This window comes from Crinia signifera, chromosome 1 (genome assembly GCF_055691185.1).
Source record: "Crinia signifera chromosome 1, ASM5569118v1, whole genome shotgun sequence".
Taxonomy (NCBI): domain Eukaryota; kingdom Metazoa; phylum Chordata; class Amphibia; order Anura; family Myobatrachidae; genus Crinia; species Crinia signifera.
Window position 1 is genome coordinate 353,122,108 of NC_139217.1, and position 22,062 is coordinate 353,144,169.

At 47.0% G+C, this 22,062-nt stretch overlaps 1 protein-coding gene across 2 annotated transcripts in view; it reads left to right on the forward strand.

The window, feature by feature from the left end:
* The first annotated feature begins 4,843 nt into the window (after positions 1-4,843).
* SMPD4 (sphingomyelin phosphodiesterase 4) overlaps positions 4,844-22,062 on the forward strand; it is a 40,698-nt gene continuing 23,479 nt past the window's right edge. The window contains exons 1-7 of one of the 2 annotated variants that reach the window (XM_083148229.1): positions 4,844-5,073; positions 5,492-5,578; positions 13,051-13,193; positions 14,425-14,500; positions 14,593-14,701; positions 15,977-16,029; positions 16,395-16,546. In XM_083148229.1, the coding sequence (XP_083004355.1) occupies positions 5,032-5,073; positions 5,492-5,578; positions 13,051-13,193; positions 14,425-14,500; positions 14,593-14,701; positions 15,977-16,029; positions 16,395-16,546 (662 nt within the window). In that variant the 5' untranslated portion in view covers positions 4,844-5,031. The remainder of the gene's footprint in view (positions 5,074-5,491; positions 5,579-13,050; positions 13,194-14,424; positions 14,501-14,592; positions 14,702-15,976; positions 16,030-16,394; positions 16,547-22,062) is intronic. The other variant, XM_083148238.1, reaches the window with a different exon arrangement.

Here is a 22,062-nt window from a genome sequence, read left to right on the forward strand (position 1 = left end):
TACGGGCAAAGGACACAAGGAGAGCCCGGACCTGCTCTCACTCCACAAGGTCCCCCCCGTCCCGGCAGCGCAACACTCCCCACCGCGATTCAGGAGGATTCACACACCTCCGACCGTCTGGAAAAGGCACCGGCCAAACAACAGCGCAGCACCTGAGACTCAGCGCAGCGGGACGCCGCACCTGAGTTACCAACACCAGGCAGCCTTATCTACGCCCCCCCTGAACTTCATCCCTACGGACGGGCTACCACCCCCACTTCCCCCTACCACCACTGGACACCGGGCTTTTGGAGCCAAACAGAATCCCACACCCCCCGCCCCTCTTAGTGCTACCATCAAGCACTCCATTAGATTGATTGATTCATCAATCAATACATTTGCCTATCATGATATATGTGTATACCATGTCATGAGAAATAACGCTTGCTAACCATTGTTACAGTTTATGTATGTATATTTGTATTACCCAGTAAAACCTTTGCATTAACATCTGCCTATTCTTCATTTTCGCATACCCTATCGAAACTCCGTTTTCGAACACACCCTCGCAAGCAAAAGGGGCAGAGCGCTGCACTAAACCCCTGTATTACCATATAATACCACATGCTGTAATGCCTATTACATATTATGCCACATAAGTGCCGTTTACTTACATGCTTGCTGCTGCGGGTTTCATGCTCTATGCCAGGAGTTTCATGCTCTATGCCAGGGGTTGCATGCTTTATCAGTCAGGGCAGCAGGAGCAGAAGAGTGGGTCCCTGTTGAGAGCAGGAGGGGACCCTAGGGCCTGCTAGGGCAGGGTGGCAGCCACAGGCAGCCAACACAGGGCTGGAGACAGCAATGGCCTGCAATACACAGAGGTGGGGCTGGGGTGGGCAGTGGAGGGTGCCTTGGTAGTCTGTCGACAAACACTGACTGGGACTTGGGTCTCTGGGACAGCTGGTGTGGTGTCAGTGTCACTCAGTCTGGACAACAGGCCAAGCAGTAAAGCAGCAGGGGGGCAACTTAGGGCTCCTCAGATAGCCAGTGCCAGTCTACCACACAGCAGCAGCCATAGGGGGAGGGGGGGGGGAGAGTTGGTCTGAAGTGTGGCCAGCTCTCTCTGTACATGTTACATATGCTCCACCTGCAGTGCATATGGTGTCATCCATTAAAGTAACCTTAATCACCCCCAATGTGTGTATACAGCGTGTGTATTGGTGCACAGTGCATGTGTTTGTAGGCACAGTGTTTGTTAGTGTAATATATATAACCCCCCCCCCCCCCCCCCCCGGTTGAAAATCCTGTGTTTGCCACTGATACAGGCGGTGAGTGGAGCATACTTGACCACAGCTTACACTAGTTGTTAGCTGCTACGTAAATTGCGATTGTCCGCTTTGCTCGCCACAATATTACTATAGTTAATAGATGGTGGCATGGACCCCTAAAATTACCCTTGCGGCTCGCTGTATGCTACATAAGTTCCACAGCATAAGCGGTGGCCCCCCACTGCTCTAGGTACCTAGCTAGATGTGGAAGTACTGAAAAAAGTCCAGGAATAGAGCATTCTGTCCCTCCTGGAGAGGGTCGTGTTGGGAGGTATAGTGTTACTGTAATATTAGACAAAAAATCTGACGCAGGTAATAAAGACCCTTGTTAAATAGAGGACTGAGGATATAATACTGCCAATTTCCTATCTCCACACTGGGCCCAAGCCCTAGGGACACACAAACGTCTTCTTCAGCTAGACAGGAACTGTATATAGTGGCCCTGAAGCAGTGCTGATACAGGTGCGGCGGCAGCACATCGCCAGCCACTCTCCTCCTACAATCTCTGAGGCGAGTCTCCTTTTCTATTCTTCCAATTCTTTTACACTGTTTCATAATGGGGCAGTCACATGGTGCAAGATAGAGCTGGTCACATGACTTTGATGTCATCAAAAGGTCCTGTCTCTGTCTGGTAGTAGTGGGGCAGAGCTAGCAGCAGGGGGCTCCCATTGCGGGTAATGGCCCCGGGCAGTGACCCCGGCACAGAGAGCACCCGGCCTGTCTAGCCAGCGGCGCGGTGTATTGCTGCGTGCAGCGCCGAGAGCAGAGCCCGGCCCCTGTTATGAGCTACACTCGGAGCCTGGCGGTGTGACAGGAAGCACATGTGTGGCCGCCACGGCCGGCCGGGCGGATCAATTCTCGGACAATCTATAGTCCAGGGCAGCCACCCTTCCGGACGCCGGTCTCAATTACCGGACTGTCCGGAGTAATCCCGGACGGGTGGTAACCCTAATCATGTGTAAGGAGCAAGTATAATGGGGTCTACTATTTTGTTGCATAATGTGTAGAAGTGGTATATGGTGTGGTACACTGCACACTGCCCCTTTGAGTGGCCACACCCCCTTTTCCAGAGCGCGCACATTCCTCAGGTTTGACACCAAGGTGGGCCTGTGTACTTTAAATGCCAGGGCTCTCTCTGCTCTCTGCTGGCACACAGGGTGGATGTCCGCCCCTGGACATCCACCCTGCATTTTATTATAAGATGTATTTTATTATAATGTGTTATACCCCTTTTACACCAAAAACCCTGGTCGGACCCTGGTCTTTGAATGCTGGAGTATCCAGGGTCTGACCCTGCTTTATACCCCATTTACACAGCACTTTGACCTGGGTCGGACCTGGGTCTGCACCATTTACACTGAACCTGGGTCAGCCCTGCCTTAAATAATATTTTATATATATATTTATAGAAAAAAAAAATATATATATATATATATATATATATATATATATATATATATATATATATATATATATATATATATATATTTATATATCAGGGCTGACCCAGGTTAAGTGTTTTTTTTTTTTTTTTTTTTTTTAAGGTGCTGGGGGTGCCGGAGGGTACCTGTCCTGCCTGCTGTGCTTGGTGTACCTGGGGGTACCGGGGTGCTGGGGGGTGCAAGGGGTGCTGAAGGTACCTGTCCTGTCTGCGGTCGGATCTCAGCGGAGAAGATGATGTGCGCCGTTGCTGTACCACCCCCCCCCCCCCCCCCCCCCTCCCCGGCAGACGGTCCCTGCGGCGTGCGGCGTATGGAGTGTCAGTGGCGGGGGTCCCTCTGGCGCATGGGAACTAGTACTAGTTCCTATGCGCTGGAGGGACCGCCGATACTGACACTCCATACGCCGCAGGGACCGGCTGCCGGATGCGGGGGGGGGGGGGGGGGTGTGATACAGCAGCGGCGCACATCATCTTCTCCGCTGAGATCCGACCGCAGGCAGGACAGGTACCCCCAGCACCCCCGTACCCCCAGCACAGCAGGCTGACAGGTACCCCCCTCTCCTCAGCAGCCGCAGGGACCCCCCTCCTCCCGCAGCAGCTGGGAACATCTTCCCCAGCGCTGCACGCAAAGCCGAATTTCCCATTAGGCACGTGAGGCACCGGCCTAGGGGCGGCACATGTTTGGGGGCGGCACTTGGATGCCTGTGATAGTACTGTCAGCCCAAAATGTACCAATAACTGCAAAATATCCACTGTGCTGTACTATATTCCATCTTAAATAGAGTGTAAATGGTACTTGTGAGTTATCTGGGCGTCCGATTTGGGTACTTACGATTTGCATGCGATTTGCATGCGATATCGCATACGATATCGCATGCGATATCGCATGCGATTTACGATTTGCATGCGATTTAGCATGCGATTTGCATAAGATTTGCTATTCATTTCATTACCCCACTATCCCCAAAGTGTGTCTATCAACGTGAACCCGAAGCGTGGCGAGCGCAGCGAGCCCGCGAGGGGCGGCGGTACGCGTCCTCCGACCTTTTCATGCCCTACTATCCACTAGGGCGTGGAGTGAGAATAGAATAGTGTGGCGAGCGCAGCGAGCCACCGAGCCCGAAGCGTGGCGAGCGCAGCGAGCCCCGCGAGGGGACGCGGACACCTGTGAAGCCCGCAAGGGCACGCGGATACCTGTGAAGGTGTCCGCGTCCCCTCGCGGGGCTCGCTGCGCTCGCCACGCTTCGGGCTCGGTGGCTCGCTGCGCTCGCCACACTATTCTATTCTCACTCCACGCCCTAGTGGATAGTAGGGCATGAAAAGGTCGGAGGACACGTACCGCCGCCCCTCGCGGGCTCGCTGCGCTCGCCACGCTTCGGGTTCACGTTGATAGACACACTTTGGGGATAGTGGGGTAATGAAATTAATAGCAAATCTTATTCAAATCGCATGCTAAATCGCAAATCGCATGCGATATCGCATGCAAATCGCAAATCGCATGCGATATCGCATGCGATATCGTATGCGATCTAGTACCAAAATCGGACGCCCAGATAACTCACAAGTACCGTGTAAATGGATAGGACATGCAGATACTGCCCCTATAAACTGTCCTACTTAGTAAACATTATTGTTGTGCCTAGGGGCGCCCTCCTCCCTAAATCCGCCCCTGGCTGCACGCTGTGGACCCGCTGCGGGTGCCTGCACCCGCAGCGGGACCATTTACACCGACATTTACACGGGTCCTATCCGTGTTCTACCCAGGTCAGGACCTGGGTAGAGGACCCGTGTAAATGGAAACGGATACCCCCCATTTACACCGCCGCGGATCCGGGTCTGACCCGCCGCTGACCCGGATTTTTCGGCGGTGTAAAAGGGGTATAACTTTCATCATTTGTAACCAAAAATCGGCCTCATATTTTTTTGGACCATGTTTTAAGAGCATTTCAAATGTATTCAATGTTCTGTTTGTGGCATGTTGCGGTCTCCACATGATCTACAGACCAGACCATAGGTTATTACGTGACACGCCCTATTTCTGACACGCGGGCGCAGTCAATAAGCGTAACTGGTGACAACAACATGGGCTTCAAGAAAATGGCTGCAGGTAAAGGACGTTTCAGAATCGGTTTCCGCCAACTGAAAGCTCCTCTCATCTTTGCTTGGAGGCTATAATGAAAGTGATGACGTAAATCAGGCGCCTAAACAAGAAACTTCGTTGTGTGGCGGGGGGAATCAAACATCAAACAGGGGCAGGACTCGTGGAACAGGCGTCCGGAGATCATGAGCCTTCCCGGGGGTAGTCCGCAGCCCAGCTTCCTGCTGGTGAGAGTCCTCGTGTATATAGTGCAGACACTTCTCTTCCATTGCCTGTGTAGGCAGCGTGCTGGCGGCCGTGTACCTCTGCGGTGTACTTCCCCTAGAGATCACAGTGTAAAACAATACTACCTGATGTGCTGCCCAGGACGTACCAGCCGCTTTCACTGTATTAACTGTTGTGATTACAGAGATCATGTTTCCTTTTCTTCCTCTCTGATGTTTTACACCAGTTTGTCCCCGTTTTCTGTAATATTACATAATACCTAATTACCTATTACCTAATTTATCACCTTTTTTTCATCTGTACTTATGGCAGTTGCGTTTCAGGCATTAAAAATAGAATAGTATGCTAGTGCAACTATATACGCCACTCACAAAGGTGCATTAATCATCCTATGGTTATATTCTATTCACTTTTATACAGGCCTCACTGAAGGCTGACACTGTGAATAAACCCTTCTTCCAAAGATGCCAGGAACTGGTGAGAGTCATTGAGGATTTCCCTGCTAAGGTACAGTGAGTAGTGCTTGATTGGCTAGCTACATTCTGTTACTGTATATTGGTTCCTTGACTGTGATGTATGTAAAACTGTACACACCTGTATCTGTCCAGTCTATCTGGTGGGAACAAAAATCTGGTAATGTATGGGAGCATATGAGAATCAAACCTTTGCTCCCAAGCACTGGGAAAAAATGTATCCATACAATAATATTTGTCAATTTTCCAGTGTTTAGAAGCGAATTGTCGTATGCTCCCATTCATTACCAGATTTTTGTTCCCACCAGAGAGATTGGACCAACAAGCTTTAGGTGTGTACCCAGTTTATGACTATAGGTTTTGTATCACACTTGCTCTTTTATTTTATTTTTTATTAAAAGATCAAATATAATAAAAACCTAACGCTACTCACATCTATGATTCTCTGACTGCCACTAGATTGGCACCCGACAGAGCTCTGGTCACACACACATTGCGCACATCAGCATCACAGAGCTGCCAGAAGCTCGGACGTTTTGACAGGCTGGTGATTAGCAATTAAAATAAATAGTAATTGAATACAAAAGTAAATGAGGGGTTTTTAGGTGACTGCTTTTAGCCATGAACTACTGAGAGACTCTTGCTCAGATCCTCCTTTTTTGTACCCTTTCCGGTACTTGTTTCCTAGCACGGCGCCCGTCGTGGTTAATCGCATACCTTAAGGTATGCGACCGACGCGATGTTTGGCTATTTTTAGCCTTTATTGCCGGCAAGGAGAAGATCGCGTTCATCGCATGCCATTATAATGGCATGCGATGCGACCGATGCGATTTTACATAGGGAACAATGTGAAATGGGCCAATGGCCCCGATTTTTGATTGTATATGTACACTAATTGGTATTAAGTATGTGAAATGGCTTAACGCCACCCCACTATTGACGCCAACCCGAAGCGTGGCGAGCGCAGCGGTACACGTCCTCCGACCTTTTCATAACCCCACTATACCCGTCGGAATGGAGTTGATTTTATAAAGTGCCCGAAGCGTGGCGAGCTGACGCGTAATACCTGTGAAGTAATGCGCTTCCTCTCGCTGCGCTCGCCACACTTTATAAAATCGACTCCACACCGTCGTGGATAGTGGGGGTATGAAAAGGTCGGAGGACGCGTACTGCTGCGCTCGCCACGCTTCGGTTTGGCGTTCATCGTGGGGTGGCGTTAACAATGGGGGGGCATTTGACCCATGAGGGGGGTATGCAACTAAAATTGGGGCCTGGGGGGCATTTTACATTGATTCCAATTTAAAAATTGCGTCCATCGCATACGATGCGATTGATATGATTTTTTAGGTCCCGATGCATGCTAGGAAACAACCCCTTTCCTTGCCTGGGATTCCCTGCTAGAGTATCCTGACAGATGTCTCACAGTATGGTGGTGCTCTGTTAGCTGGTTACATAAACTATCTGCAGTCGCTCATTCAAAACATTTACAGCTAAATCTGGTTCTATCAACTAGCCCAGAGCCACAGACCACACCAGACTTGCAATTATGGCATCTTCTGTTAGCAAGGGCAGAGTCACTTATTAGTGGTGCCAGTGTTGTTGTAGTTCAAACTATACTGGTGATTGTAACTGTGTAGTAGGAATCGGTACATCTGTCAGAATGAACTTAGGTCTACAGTCATTAGGTCGACCCCACTAGGTCGACTGGCAGGAAGGTCGACCTGACTTAAGGTCGACATGGGCCAAGGTTGACATGACTTAAGGTCGAATTTGCATAAAGGTCGACATGAGGAAGGTCGACTGGTCATAAGGTCGACATGGGTTTTTCACTGTTTTTTTTATCCGAATGCCGACACAGTCGACATGGACACAGTTGGCAATGAGAATCGGACGCTCGCGATGCTTCGGGCACGGTGCCTCGCTGCGCTCGGCACACTATTTTATTCTCCCACCACGCCATGTCGGCTCAAAAAACAGTGAAAAACCCATGTCGACCTTATGACCAGTCGACCTTTATGCAAATTCGACCTTAAGTCATGTCGACCTTGGCCCATGTCGACCTTAAGTCAGGTCGACCTTCCTGCCAGTCGACCTAGTGGGGTCGACCTAATGACTGTAGACCTAAGTTCATTCTGACAGATGTACCGATTCCCGTGTAGTAAACACTTTTCCTTTTTTTGATCTGTTCTCTGGAACTGTATAATGATAGCATGAGTACTACAGAACATTAAACTGGCTGGTGTGGACCAAGAAGTCCATGAAGTGTGGGTTGCATTTAATGTTCCTGCTTATTGAATGTGACTGTATGCCTATGATGTGTCCGTCCTTCTGAATACTAATCGCATCTACATTATTGTCCTGATTTTTACTTGTATTTATATAGGGTTGGGATCATTTGGTCTATTGCATTATGGTAGAAAGTCATTAGGTCGAATCCATTAGGTCGACATGCTAAAAGGTCGACATGATTCTAGGTCGACATGGGAAAAGGTCGACATGATTCTAGGTCGACAGGTCATTAGTTCGACAGGTCATTAGTTCGACAAGGTCATTAGTTCGACATTGTCTATGTCGACATTCACATCCCATTTATATATAGTGGCTGATGAGCATTTAATTGAATTGTCTTAAAATCCTACAAGCTTTAGGGTTGTCTCAAGTGTTGCTGGTTATGTTTCCATCTGTAATCATCCCATCTTTTAACTGGAATGAGCTACATGTATTAAATGTCCACTGATGCAGTGCAGTCTCTACTCCTGATTGTGTCTTAGTGTGTTTAGTAGTAAGAAAGCTGTTTATATAGACAAGTGGTTCCTAAAGTTTCCCAGTTTAGAGCGCCATTAGATTATTTTTTATTTAGTCCCATCACCCCTAAGTTATGCCCCTTTCAGACCGCACTTTGGAAACGGTATATTGCCGTTTTTTTACCGTTTTAAAACGGTAATCTGTGCGGTCTGAAAGGTGCAGATCCAGTTAACCGGTTTGAAAATACCGTTTTTTCAAACCGGTTAAAATGCAGGGTCCTACCCGTTTCAGACCCGGTATTTTGGGATCAAAATCGGGTCTGAAACGGTATTTAGGACCCAGCCAATGAGCTGGGTCCTAAATTCAGTGCAGTGAATATTTAATGAGTGCTCATTAAATATTCATAGCACCGGAGCAACCCACCGCCGCCCCGCCGCCCCCCCCCCCCCCCCCCCCCGACCTGCTGTACCTCACCTCTGTACCACCTCTGTACCCTCTGTCTGTGCAGTATGCAGACAGCTCTGTTGTAGGCTTGTCGGCGCTGGGCTTCGGTGAGACGCGGCGGGTGCGACGGGTACCCTGGAGACAGGTAGCAATGGGAGTGCTGCGATAGGTCCCGGGGGGGGGGGGGGGGGGGAGAGTTCCAGCCCCTGGCACACAGCGGGGCTCAGGCTGTCAGTCCTGGAATAGAGACACGCCGCTGCCCTCCTCCCAACACTCCCTCCCCGGGCATCCGAGCTCCGTCCTGCTGAACACCCAGGCTCCCCCCCTCGCTCTCCGTTCTGTCCCCACTGACGGGTACCCTGGAGACAGGTAGCAATGGGAGTTCTGCGATAGGTCCCGGGGGGGGGGGGGGGGGGGGAGAGAGTTCCAGCCCCTGGCACACAGCGGGGCTCAGGCTGTCAGTCCTGGAATAGAGACACGCCGCTGTCCTCCTCCCAACACTCCCTCCCCGGGCATCCGAGCTCCGTCCTGCTGAACACCCAGGCTCCATTCTGTCCCCGCTGGAGTCTGATGTGCAGAGCAGCGGCCGGAGCCCGGGGGACGCGTGTCTCGGGTAGATGTGCACGCAGCAGCTCCCCGCGCACCCGCACCTGAGCCCACTGCTTGCACTCTTCAGCAGCTTCCGAGGATGGCCGGGCTCTGGGGGGGATGAGGATGCGGGGGGGGGGAGGGGTGGAACCGCACTGGCTTTGACCCTGTATTTGGAAAGTGTCCAAAAACGGGTCTGCCAGTGTAAAAAAAACGGCACTTAAACGGTAATATACCGTTTAAGAGATGCGGTGTGAAAGGGGTTTTACTTGGCAGACCCGTTTTTGGAAACGTTTTCAAATACGGGGTCAAAGCCAGTTATGCGGTCTGAAAGCAGCATAAGTTAGTTGAATAGTTCTGTCAGGACCTCATCTGCTTATACAAAGTAAAGGATCTGGCTGTGAATCCTTGCTCATTTTAGTTCGCACCAAGTAAAGGTGAAAATGAAACTGTGCTAGGCTTTCCTACCATAATATGAGGGTTGTGCAGTAAGTTTGCAGATGCACAAGAAAAGTATTACATTTACTAGTGTTCATTCTAGCACCCGCCATCTTTGAAAACCTATGCAGTTCCTGTTCCCTGCCTGGGGTGTCGCTGTCTGCTGTGGTTCTAGCACTGGTCTGGTTTGCATATCAGTGCTGATATACAGACCACACTGTGCTAGAAGCACTACAGCAGACAGGGACACCCTAGAAGGGGAAGAGGAACTGCATGGGTTTTCAAAGATGACGAGTGCTAGAATGAACACTAATTTACAAAGTGAAAAACTATATATATTTTTAAAAGTATTCACCAAAGGAGTTTATGAAAAGTTGCATGCACTCAGACCACATGATGAAGAAGCTGGTATATCTTCTACATGCTGAATTGAAGTGTCTATAGCTTCTTGCGCACAATTTGTGGGACATCAAGTCAGAGCCAGAAAATCCACTACTTTCCTGAACTTGTGGGCAGGACTGACATCCCTTACGGCAGGCATTGGTTGGCATACCAGTCCCCAGTAAAGGTGTGTTGCTGAAAGATTGGCCACACTGCGGTCACGTTAAAACTTCTTTGATGGCGCATCTCCAACTGGGGTTCATTAAGCCAACTGGTTTGATCTTGGGGTCGACACTCTAGATTCAGTATTCATCATCACTGATGATCTCCCACACAGAGTTTGGGCAACCATCATCAAATCTGACCAGCATGTTGTGGCACCCAAGCTCTGTGCTCTTGAGTCAGCTGATGGGGCACCCAGTTTACAGAAACCTCACTCAGGTCAAGCTTTTCATGGATAATCAATTTGATGTATCCTGATGTTATGCCGATCTATTTCTCTAACTGAACCACGGTCACCCTCAGCAGAAATGTTGTCCTTGGTGATGGTGGTCGTACCGCTCTCACAAATTCATCCGTATAATTTGTGATTATGGTATGGTTTCTGTCTAGTCATCCCTAAAGGTTGAGGATTGTATTATATCTGAACAACACTGTTAATAAGTTTGAAAACTTCATAGGGTAAGTTTATTAAACTTCTAAAAATTAAATTGGGTGATGTTGGCCATAGCAACCAATCAAAATCGGACTGCCATTTTGTAGGATGTAATTGAGAAATGATGGACAGAATCTGACTGGTTGCTATGACCAACATGACCTCTTTTCATTTCTAGAAGCTTTATTAAATGTACCTGTAATGCTGGGGCCACACAGTGACCAAGCGCTTGGCCACAAGGAGACTATGTGGGGGTCACACACAACGTTGTGGCCGGATCCTGCAGAACAGGAATGCAGGTGTTCTTCATGAAATGTGGTCCTCCTACCATCCTGGTTGGATCCGGCTGCCCTGCCACAGCTGTGTGCTGGCAGCATAGGAGACAGTATGCAGCCAGTATGTGTGGCCCGGCACGAAGGGGAAAATTCATGTAAGGATTAGAGACTTCTGTACTGCATAATTTTAAGACCAATATTTATTCACCTGAGAAAACGAGACAAGAAACTGTCTGAATTTGACTCCAGTTTGCTGCAATTGGGACATATAGATTAACCAACTACCAGTATGTCATTAGTATACCTCACCCACAGTCACGTGACTATCTGTGATTCTATGGATATTTACATTTTCAATTTCCCATTTAATAAACTGAGATTTATGGCACATCATAACGGGTTGTGCATTCTTCTTTATGTGTGTGGTCACTGAAAAACTAGTGCCTTAAATATTAATTAATTTCTCAGGTTAATTTTCCTTCCCAGCCCATGCTTTTCTAGAACATGGTTTAGCTTTTTTTATTTTTTTTATTGAGCAATGTTTATTATTTGTAATAACAATATAGCTCAAATTAAAATGTTTACAGAAGTTATCAGTATGTAAGCAATTATTTTCCGCAAACATACATACAACACTAGTCCCAATGTAACATATTAATGATCATACCCTTCTACACTGTGCTACAACCTTACAATGAAAGTAATCTAAAAATAGTTTCTTGAAAAAGTAAACAAAAAAAAATTAGATTCAACTAGTGCTGAATGAAAAGATCTATAACATATATATCTATCTATATCTCATTTGGTCTACAGCATGATGGTCGACAGGGGAAAAGGTCAACATGGGGTTTTTAACTGTTTTTTGACCCGAATGTCAACACAGTCGACATGGACACAGTTTAAGGTGCATCACATCCCCTCACACCGCTCGCTGCGCTCGCAATGCTTCAGGCACACTATTTTATTCTCCCACCACACCCTAGTGGATGGTAGGGCATGAAATACCACCTGTCGGTACATGTTGGCTCAATAAACAGTGAAAAACCCCATGTCGTCCTTTTGACTGTCGACCATCATTCTGTAGACCAAATGACCGCATCCCATATATACATGGATCACGCACATCCACTTGATTGTTATTGTTAGTGCTGTTAATATTCATGGCATATAGGTCAAAATTGCTTCTTGCGGATTTTAAATGCCCATTGTTTCAGCCTCCAGATTAGATGCTATTAGTGCACATGCTATTTGCTAGATTTTCTAAGCATGTATTTTATAAAAAATTCTCACCACCCATACTCTCATGTGGCCAGACATATGGTAATTCTAACACCCACTACCTCGATTAGCTACTTTAGTTGTAGCTATACCTTTTGTTAGTGGGTCCCAGCTGCTGGTGCAGATCCTATACTTCCAGAGTCAACTCCACCGCAAATGTGGGCTTTACAGGGTGTATGCTAGGGTCTGGTAAATGGAGGTAGTATTCCGTATCACAGTCTCTAGTCTTATTTACAGGCTGGGTTTGAACAATGACAATTAGGAGCTGATTGGCTGGTGATAAAGTACCAGCCGCTTTATCACTTCACTGAGCTTAATAAATTTGCCCTATAATTGGAAAAAATCGGCATTCAAGTGTCGGCAAAAAACACCAACTACTACTACTTGCGCTTTCGTGGTCTGTTCGTGAAGTAGTTGTCCACAGCAACCAATTGGTTGAAGTAACATTTATCAAATACATTCGGTAAAAGCTGAGTGGTTGTCCTGAGTAACTTTACTCCTGCCACTTCTCATGGTTTTTATGAATAGACCCCTGAGAACCTTATACTACCGTGAGGTAATCCCTCTTGTCCAGATGTTATGTAACCTAGTTTCAGCTGTGCTGGCGATGTCTTTTGCTGTTAGTAGTAAATTACTTGTAATATGTGAAAACTAGGATAGGGATATATTTTTTACTTGAATGAATAAATGTTCTTACTTTAGGAGCTGCATGCCATCTTTCCGTGGCTTGTAGAGCTGGTCTTTGGCAGCCTGGATGCCAGCATTGTGGGCTGGAACCTAAGATGTCTGCAGGAGAGAACGACTCCTTTGGAGTTCCATACTGCTCTGGAATTTTTAGATCCTAGGTAAGTCTGGCTCCATGTGTCTGTCTGTTACATAAGTTATTTCATCTATGGCTGCGTATACACTATATATCTGTCTCTTCCATCTGGAGGCTCTGCTGGAGGTTGGAGGGGTAATGGGGAAAGATCAGGGCTGGGCAATTGCGGCCCTCCAGATGTTGATGAACTACACATCCCAGGATGCTTTGCATTAGTTTTTCTATGTGGCCATGTTGAAACTGATGCAAGGCATGCTGGTATGTGTAGTTCATCAACATCTGGAGGGCCGCAATTGCCCGGCCCCGGGAAAGATGAATCTTTTAGTGTTTTTTGTGCCTAACCACCATAGCCCGCAATCTAATCCAGAGTAATCCCACAGCGTCTCCCAGATGGATTCCGGGGAAGGGATATTAGTATCCACGCTAGGCTGCTTTAGCAGGGCACCATGCCCTGCCCAATTTAAAAACTGAATATTGCATTGTGCCCTATTAGCGGGCACCCTGCCTAATCAGCCTGCTCTGTGCTGCAGTGTCCAGTGGGAATAGTTGCGATTGCTGATCATCGCCAGGTGAATAGATGTCATGTGCACACATGGATTCTATTCACAGTAAGGGGAATGCAGCTTGGGAGCAGCACAGCATGTCTGTAAATACTGGTGAGGTTGATGGCACCACACCAAACTCCCCTTTTTGGGTGCTCGCAGAGAACCCTTGCATGTACATTGACACCCTGCCTGCATTTATAGCAGGATCACTAATGTTACATCATTCGATGGCTGGAACGATGTCTATCACTAGCAGATCGGTGGTTGTGTACACCTGATAATTCTGTGAAGACCTATAAGTTCAGCCCTGCTGCACAGTCGATATAGCCACCATTTATATCCATGCAATAGGTTGGTTGCAGCAGCCACTGAAGCTAGGGGGTCATTCCGGTCGGCTAACTAAGCAGCAGTATTTCACTGCTTAGTGAGCCCTTCTAATTCCTCCCCCCCCCCCCCCCCCCCATCGTGACTATGCAAGTCACCGAAGGTGACCACCCAGAAGCCCTGCACATGCGCATAAGCGAATATGCAGATGCACAGCGCTTCAACATTGGTCCCTGGTGCAAACACTCTAGGGACTGAAGCGACTAGTCAGGGCCCTAATGTCCTCATATTAGAATGAGTCCGCCTGCTGCCAGACATATTGGGTTGAGGATTAAGTGCTTGTATACATCTTTACAAATTGTTAAAAAAAAATTTTTTTTTTACTAGTGGTGCTATGATGAAGCTGGTTTATAAGCTACAAGCAGAGGAATACAGATATGACTTTCCTGTATCATATCTTCCAGTAAGTAATCCCTCTTTAGGCATGAAATGCTCCATGTGGCCAAAATATTTATAAAAATTTGATTTAAAGTTGATGTTCTGTGTTTTTCCCAGGGTCCTGTGCGAGCCACTATACAGGAGCGAGCTATGCCTGATTGTCCTCTTTATCATAATAAGGTCAAGTTTCCAGCCTCCGGAGTGATTGGCATGAATTTGGCTCTTAGTATCCTTTACAGTGCTACTGAAAGAGTATGGTTACCAGTCTCAGAATACCTGACTTGTCTGAGAAAAATAAATACCAGGTTCTTTCTATGAAATTAATTTTACTTAACTGGATAAAAAAACCAGCAAAGTAATTTTGAAGTGTAGTTTCAGTTTAAAGCTAGGTACACACTAAAGCAATTCCCGTGGCCGCTGATCTAGTTAACTATATCGGCGGTGTCACAGGAGAATGATATAGTGCATGCAGTTGGACAGATATTGTTCACAATATTGGTCAGTGGTGTGGTAAACGGTCGTTAGGTCAACACCATTAAGGTCAACATACATTGGGATGACCACTGAAGGGTGACAGGCCTTAGGTCGACACGGAAAAGGTCCGTGATTTTTTTTCCCCCACTTTTTTGGGTGCTGACGGGTGGTATTTCATGCCCTACCATCCACTAGGGCAACGGTTCTCAAACTGTGGGTCCCAAACTTCATCAGGCTGATGATTTTTTTTAATCTCAGTCTGTGATTCAAGGAGTATGAAAAATCTGTTGAATTGTCTGTTATTTTAGACTCACATTATTTTGTGCCTCTGCAATGCTGCCATGTACGTGCTGTCTACACATGTGATGTGATGACCGGGATGTGGTCAATTTCCCGGGGGTCAAAATCCCAACGCAGGAATCCCGAAACTTTCTCCCTCCATGGGTGTCCACGACACCCATAGAGGGAGAATAAATTAGCGTGCCGAGTGTAGCGAGGCACCGGGCCCGCAGGGGGGGGGGGGGGATCCACGTCCCCCCCCCCTTGTCGGGATTCCGGCGTCGGGATTCCATACTGAATCTTGATTACCTTCTGCAGTAACTTGCTGGGGTCCTGTAATTAATTTTATTGTTTGATAGGGTGCCATAGCAAAATAGTTTGTGGACCCCTGCACTACGCCATGGAGGGAGAATAGAACAGTGTGCCGAGCGATGCGTGGCTGCATGGCAAGCGCAGCGAACCATGAGAGGGGCTGCGGTGCACTAATATGGTGTCCATGTTGACTATGTCGACATGCAGGACAAAAATGGGGAGGCTGTGCCAGGCAGCAGGAGCTGGGCTGCGGGTGAAGCTGATCTCCGTGGCCCTGCCTGGAAGAAGGGAGCGCAGTGGATTTTCCAGGTTTGCCAATCTGGGCACTGGTGCATAGCCCAGAAAATTCTTGCGAAGGGGTTAATGGCTCCCATACGAGCAAACTATAGATAGTTCCTGAATTTAATATTGTCTACTTCCTTAATCACTTTCCCAGATCCATTTGAGTATTTCATGTTCCATTTTGCCATCTGTCTTATCACACAAAGGGTAAGTGAAGACTTGTTACTACATTTACATACCATTAAGAGGCATTGGGGGAAATTTACTAAGATGTATATTCTGTTTCACATGTGATGTTGCTATGGGCAACCAATCAGATCCTGTCTACTATCTTCTAGAGGGTGCTCAATAAATAAGACACTGGCACTCAAAGGTTTAATGTATATACATAAGAAAAAAAACTATTTTTCATAATCAATGACATCCAATAATATCGGTCATTGAGGATATTACACTAACATTTGGGAAGTTTTGCTAAAGTTTTTTTTCAGTACTTTTTTTTCCTTTCAGTATTAAATCTTAATATGATCAGCCATTATTAATGTGTGCGTATATGAATTTTCTTCATACAGAACTATATCTCCGGGTATCTTTGTAGCACCTCTGACAGCGCCTACTTCATCTTGGTGGAGAAATACCTGAAGTGGTTCCTTCCTGTTGAAGGAAATGTTCCCCCTCCTCATTTCTCCAATCCTGGTGGAGCTGTACCATCACCTGCCCCCAGGTAATCTAGCACCCTTTCATTTTCAGTTGACTAGTTCTGAAGCTATTTGTGTAAAACGTACTTTTATTTTCATTTAAATCATGAAATGTTTAATATTTTTTTCCAGAAAAATTACAAAAGAACATGTAAACAAAGTGAAGTGAGGTAGAGGCCCATATACAGATGGGACGCCAGCCGCCATCTCTATAGCGAGAAGGGGACGCGCGAGCATCCCCTTCCGACAGCGCTTCCCCCCGGTCACCGCCGGCTTGTCAGATGGTGAGGCAGGCTGCTGGCGGATCGCCAGCGGTGACGTTCTGGCGATTCGCCAGCAAAGAAGAAGCCTGCCCCATCTGTACAATCCTGGCTGAAGTTTTCAGCAGGCGAAAAAATGGCAGAGATTAGTTTTTTAGGTATTCAATTACAGGCATTTTCACCTATGCCTTTTCACTTTTTGGGGGGATGCGCAATGGCATGGGCAAAATGGCTGCAAAAACATCCACAATTTTGCCAAAACCACTTTCGCTGATACACGCTGTGTTTGCCAATACTGAATTTTTTACCCAGGCCAAAAATCAGCTCCTGGATTAAATAGGTGAATCAAATATGCCCCCCTTGACACCGCCTCCTATTTTAGAAAAAATTCTAGAGAACTGTTTTTTTTTTTCCGCCTGCTAAAAATTTCGTCCAGGATTGAATACTGGCTATAATGTACCCGACAAATACTGCAATGCAAGGAAGAATACAAATAAAAGGATTAAATAAGGGCTGTCAGCCTCACAACTAAGATCATATGTAGACCGGCATCAGTGATCCCAAATTTTGTGATAATTGAGGACAGTATTTATACCAGTGTGTATGTGTTTTGCCAAATAAGCTTTGTCCGGTCAGTTGACGTGTTAGTTCTGTCATCTCATTCTCAAGACAAATCCTATGTAACAGGACATATTTACAGACAGCAGGCTAAAGACACAGTTAGAGATCCACAGGGACCCTCCTATATACTCTCCAAACAGGAAATGACTAACAGCTTATTAGAGATAATCAACTAAATATCCAATCAGTAACATGGATCAAATGTCCACTAATAGAATAGTCATAGACTGTAAAATGGCAACAATAATAAAGGCTCTCCAGATCAAAGAAATAGAATATATAAAACCAGAATTGCAAACTCCGTAAACGGGAAAACAAAAAAGCAGGGAAACAGTTGCATTCAAAGATGCTGGAACCACTAACTAGTGTAGCACACCTTTAAATTAAGATACTGTTAAGTCACTGTTGTTATCCATAGCGAACATCCAGTGGATCTGACCGTACACCACTTGGCAACATTAGACACAAATACAACAGGGAAAACCTACAGACTTTGTGTCACTGGAAGTACTCAACAGGCGCCCCCGGTGTGCAAGTGCGCGGATCAACTCCCACAATTAACAGACAAATTGTGGACTTTGGGACCGGCAAACATTCGGACGGACATCCAGAAGGTCCCATCAGTCTGTGGTAACCATTAAAAATCGGGCATGAGACAGATGGGCCCACAGAAATTGGAAAGTGCAGTAAATCTGTCTCCCTGTTTCTGGAGTCTCCAATGCTCAATATGCAGCTTGCGTTCCATACTATAACAATCATTTAACCGCATACGGTTTCCAGTCAAAAGAGCTAAAAAACAAAACGCAAAAAAAGAATAGTGTTAGCGGACACAGTCTACTCAAATTAATATCTGAGATATGGTGGTTATAACTTATTTGGGTGGACACTGAGGGTTCTCACAGTGAGCAACAATTCAAAATACAGGAAAAAAATCATAACCCAAACTATACATAAATATATATAGGAAAATATCTAACCCCTACCCCAACTACCTCTACTCCATTATCAGATGTAAGGGATTGGATGTAGGAAACCTTTGTTTATAAAGAGGATTTTTTACACTGTGGTAAAAGATTGTGGAGCAGATTTATTAAGCTCAGTGAAGTAATAGTGTCTGGTTTTTATCCCCGGCCAATTGGCTCCTAACTGTGAAGTTACAGGTTTTTTTTTTTTTTTTAAATGGCAGTTAGGAGCCGATTGGCCAGTGATAAAAACCAGACACTTTATTACTTCACCAAGCTTAATAAATCTACCCCCTAGATCAGGGGTAGGCAAGTAATTTTTGATGGAGTTCCGGAAGTTTGAAATTATTTTGGTTGAGGTCCATACGGGCACAATGCTGGCAATACAATGACAATGCTGGCAATACGGGCACAATGCTGGCAATACAATGACAATACGGGCACAATGCTGGCAATACGGGCACAATGCTGGCAATACGGGCACAATGCTGGCAATACGGGCACAATGCTGGCAATACAATGACAATGCTGGCAATACAATGACAATACGGGCACAATGCTGGCAATACGGGCACAATGCTGGCAATACAGGGACAATGCTGCCAATACAGGGACAATGCTGTATTGCCAGCAATTGTCCCTGTATTGCCAGCAATTGTCCCTGTATTGCCAGCAATTGTCCCTGTATTGCCAGCAATTGTCCCTGTATTGCCAGCAATTGTCCCTGTATTGCCAGCAATTGTCCCTGTATTGCCAGCAATTGTCCCTGTATTGCCAGCAATTGTCCCTGTATTGCCAGCAATTGTCCCTGTATTGCCAGCAATTGTCCCTGTGTTGGCAGCAATTGTCCCTGTATTGAATACAGGGACAATGCTGGCAATACAGGGACAATGAAGGCACATTCTGCTCACCTTTTTAAAAAATGCAAACTCTGCATACTGTACTTGGGGGACGGGCAGGCCGCAACCCGCAGAGGCCCCTGCTCAGGCGTGGGGTGCGGCGTCAGGCAGCTCCTTCACTCAGCGGGCGGGAGGGCAGGCAGCTCCTTCATTCAACGGGCGGGAGGGAGGGCGGTCGGGCAGCTCCTTCACTTGGCGGGCGGGAGGGCAGGCAGCTCCTTCATTCGGCGGGAGGGAGGGCGGACGGGCTTGGCGCGCGCGGCGTCTCCAGATGATCACGCTGGCCGCGTCTTCAGCCCCCGCCCACGTGAGGCGCTGCGATAGGACGCTCGCTCGTCAGGGGAAGGCGATGTCATGTCTCACTTCCCCTGGCATACTTACAGAATTACTGTGAGGTCCGGAGCTCTGGCTTCTGTGGTCCACCAGTTGCCGGTCCCTGCCCTAGATCTCAGACTAGTCTGAATATGATGAAGTTATGTCTCCTGGTTTTTTATCAGAGAAAGAGGTAACTTATCCAGTGCATAGTCTGAAGTAATGGAACATGACGGGATGTTTAAATTGGATTTAGTGAAGCTTGTTCGAAGTCAGGGGTAGTCCAAACTTTTTGCGACGAGGGCCAGATTTGGTGAAGTGTAAATGTGTGGGGGCCGACCATTCAGTCTGACATTCTTTGAATCATTAATCACATCAGAATGGTCCCCCACTCGGCCCCCATTCACTCTGCCCCCATTCACTGTATGTACCCCAGCATGCCCCTCCTTCACTGTATGTCCTCCACTCTGCACCCATTCACTCTGTCCCCCAGCCTGCCCCCCTTCTCTTAATGTCCATCAGTGCCTCCATTCATTGTATGTCCCCAAGCCTGACCCTCCTTCACTGTATGACTCCCATTCACTGTATGACCCCCATTAACTATGTACCCCACTCTGCCCCCATTCACTGTATGTCCCCCAGCCTGCCCCTGCTCCCCCTTCTCTGAATGGCCATCACTGCCTCCATTCACAGTATGTCCCCCAGCCTGACCCTCCTTCTCCATATGTCCCCCGCTCGGGTGTGGTATGGGACTCCGACAGTCGGGATCCCGACAGTCATTATCCCGACGTTGGGATCCTGACTGCCCGGAGTCAGACAGCATGGCGAGTGCAAAAAAGTGAGCCACCTATTCTATTCTACGCGAGCCACCTATTCTATTCTCCCTCTATGGGGGTCGTGGACCCCCATGAGGGAAAATAGCGGGTGGCCGTCGGTCACCCGGCTGCCGGCGTTTTGACAGTCAGGATGCCGACGTCGGGTAAATGACTGTCGGGAACCCATCCGGCACCCCCCACTCTGCCCCCTCCCTTCTCTGTATGTTTCCCAGCCCCTTGTGTGAGCCAGAGGAAGGAGAGGCAAAGCAGGCACTGCAAGGACAGGAGCTGCTTGGGCTCCCGCTGCTGCCCTCCTCCGCTCTGCATGTTATGGGAGCAAGCTTCCCCACTGCTGTCACTGTGATTGTGGAATATGGTGATATAAGATTGCAGCAGCAGGGGTAGGACGCCAAATACATCTGACTGTGGCGGCCAGCACCTCCTCACTTCAACAGACAGCAAGGTAAAGGCGCGCTGGCCGGGGCCCCACCTTTAGTGTCCTGTGCTTCCCACATCTGATGCTCTGCCTGCTTCCAGCTGGAGGCTGCGGGCCGCTTGAAATGACAGCACGGGCCGCAATTGGCCCCCGGGCCTCCTGACTTTGGACATGCCTGTTCTAAGTCTTTGAATTATAAGGATACGAATAATTGAACACAATACGTTGTTTTAAGATAGGTCCAGGAGAGGTAGATGTTTTCCAGTTCATAAGGTAGTTAAAGACATCCTGCATAAGGAGTGTCAAAATGTGGATAAGCGACTTGACAGCTTTAAACACAAAAGATATTAAACAATCCCAAGACGCAAAAAATACCTTTTGCAGCCACACTAAAAGCTAGATCACCAATCTAGTAAACAAGTGTCAACAAATAAAATCTATAGTGCAATATGGAGCTCAAGTGCGTCCTCTTTCAAATGATGTCCCACGGAGTCAATCCATGTACTTCTTTCCAGAGAGGTCACTCCTAAGAGAAGGAAAAAATAAAATCTATAGTGTAGTATGTTCAATATTGATGAATTCCCAAAGTATAAAGATGTAAATGGAAAAAGTGGCATACCCCACTCACAGTAGAGACTGTTCCGAGGGCAGACAAAAAGGTGTTCTTTTCACGCTGTTCGTTGTGAAGAAGGTTTCAGGTGGATTCAGGACTATACTGGATTTGCAAAGTCTAATAATAAGGAAAAATAACTTTCACATGGAAACTTCAAAATCTATCCTTTATGGGTCTAAGAAGGGGAGATTTATTTTTGATAGATTGAAAAGAACGAATATTCCCATATTCCGATCGGTCAAGGTGACAGAAAATATCCGAGATATATACTGTTGATGTTATCTGCCACTAACTTAAAGGTGTGTTACATTGTCAGCGGCTCAGCAACTTGGATTGCAACTGTCTTCCTGTTTCCAGAGTTTGAACTTCCGGTTATATAACTTATAATTTTATTTCTTTGTTGTGAAGAGCCTTTATTATTGTTGCCATTTGCATTCTCTGATTTATATTCTTGGACATTTGATATATATTCTAGATTGAGTATTTAGCTGTTGGTCACTGTTTGGAGAGTATATAGGCAGGTCCCTGTGACATACTCACTTTGTCTTTAGCCTGCGGTCTGTGAATATGTCCTGTTACAAATGATGGATTTGTCTTGGGACTAATGGTGTGTACACTGCGATA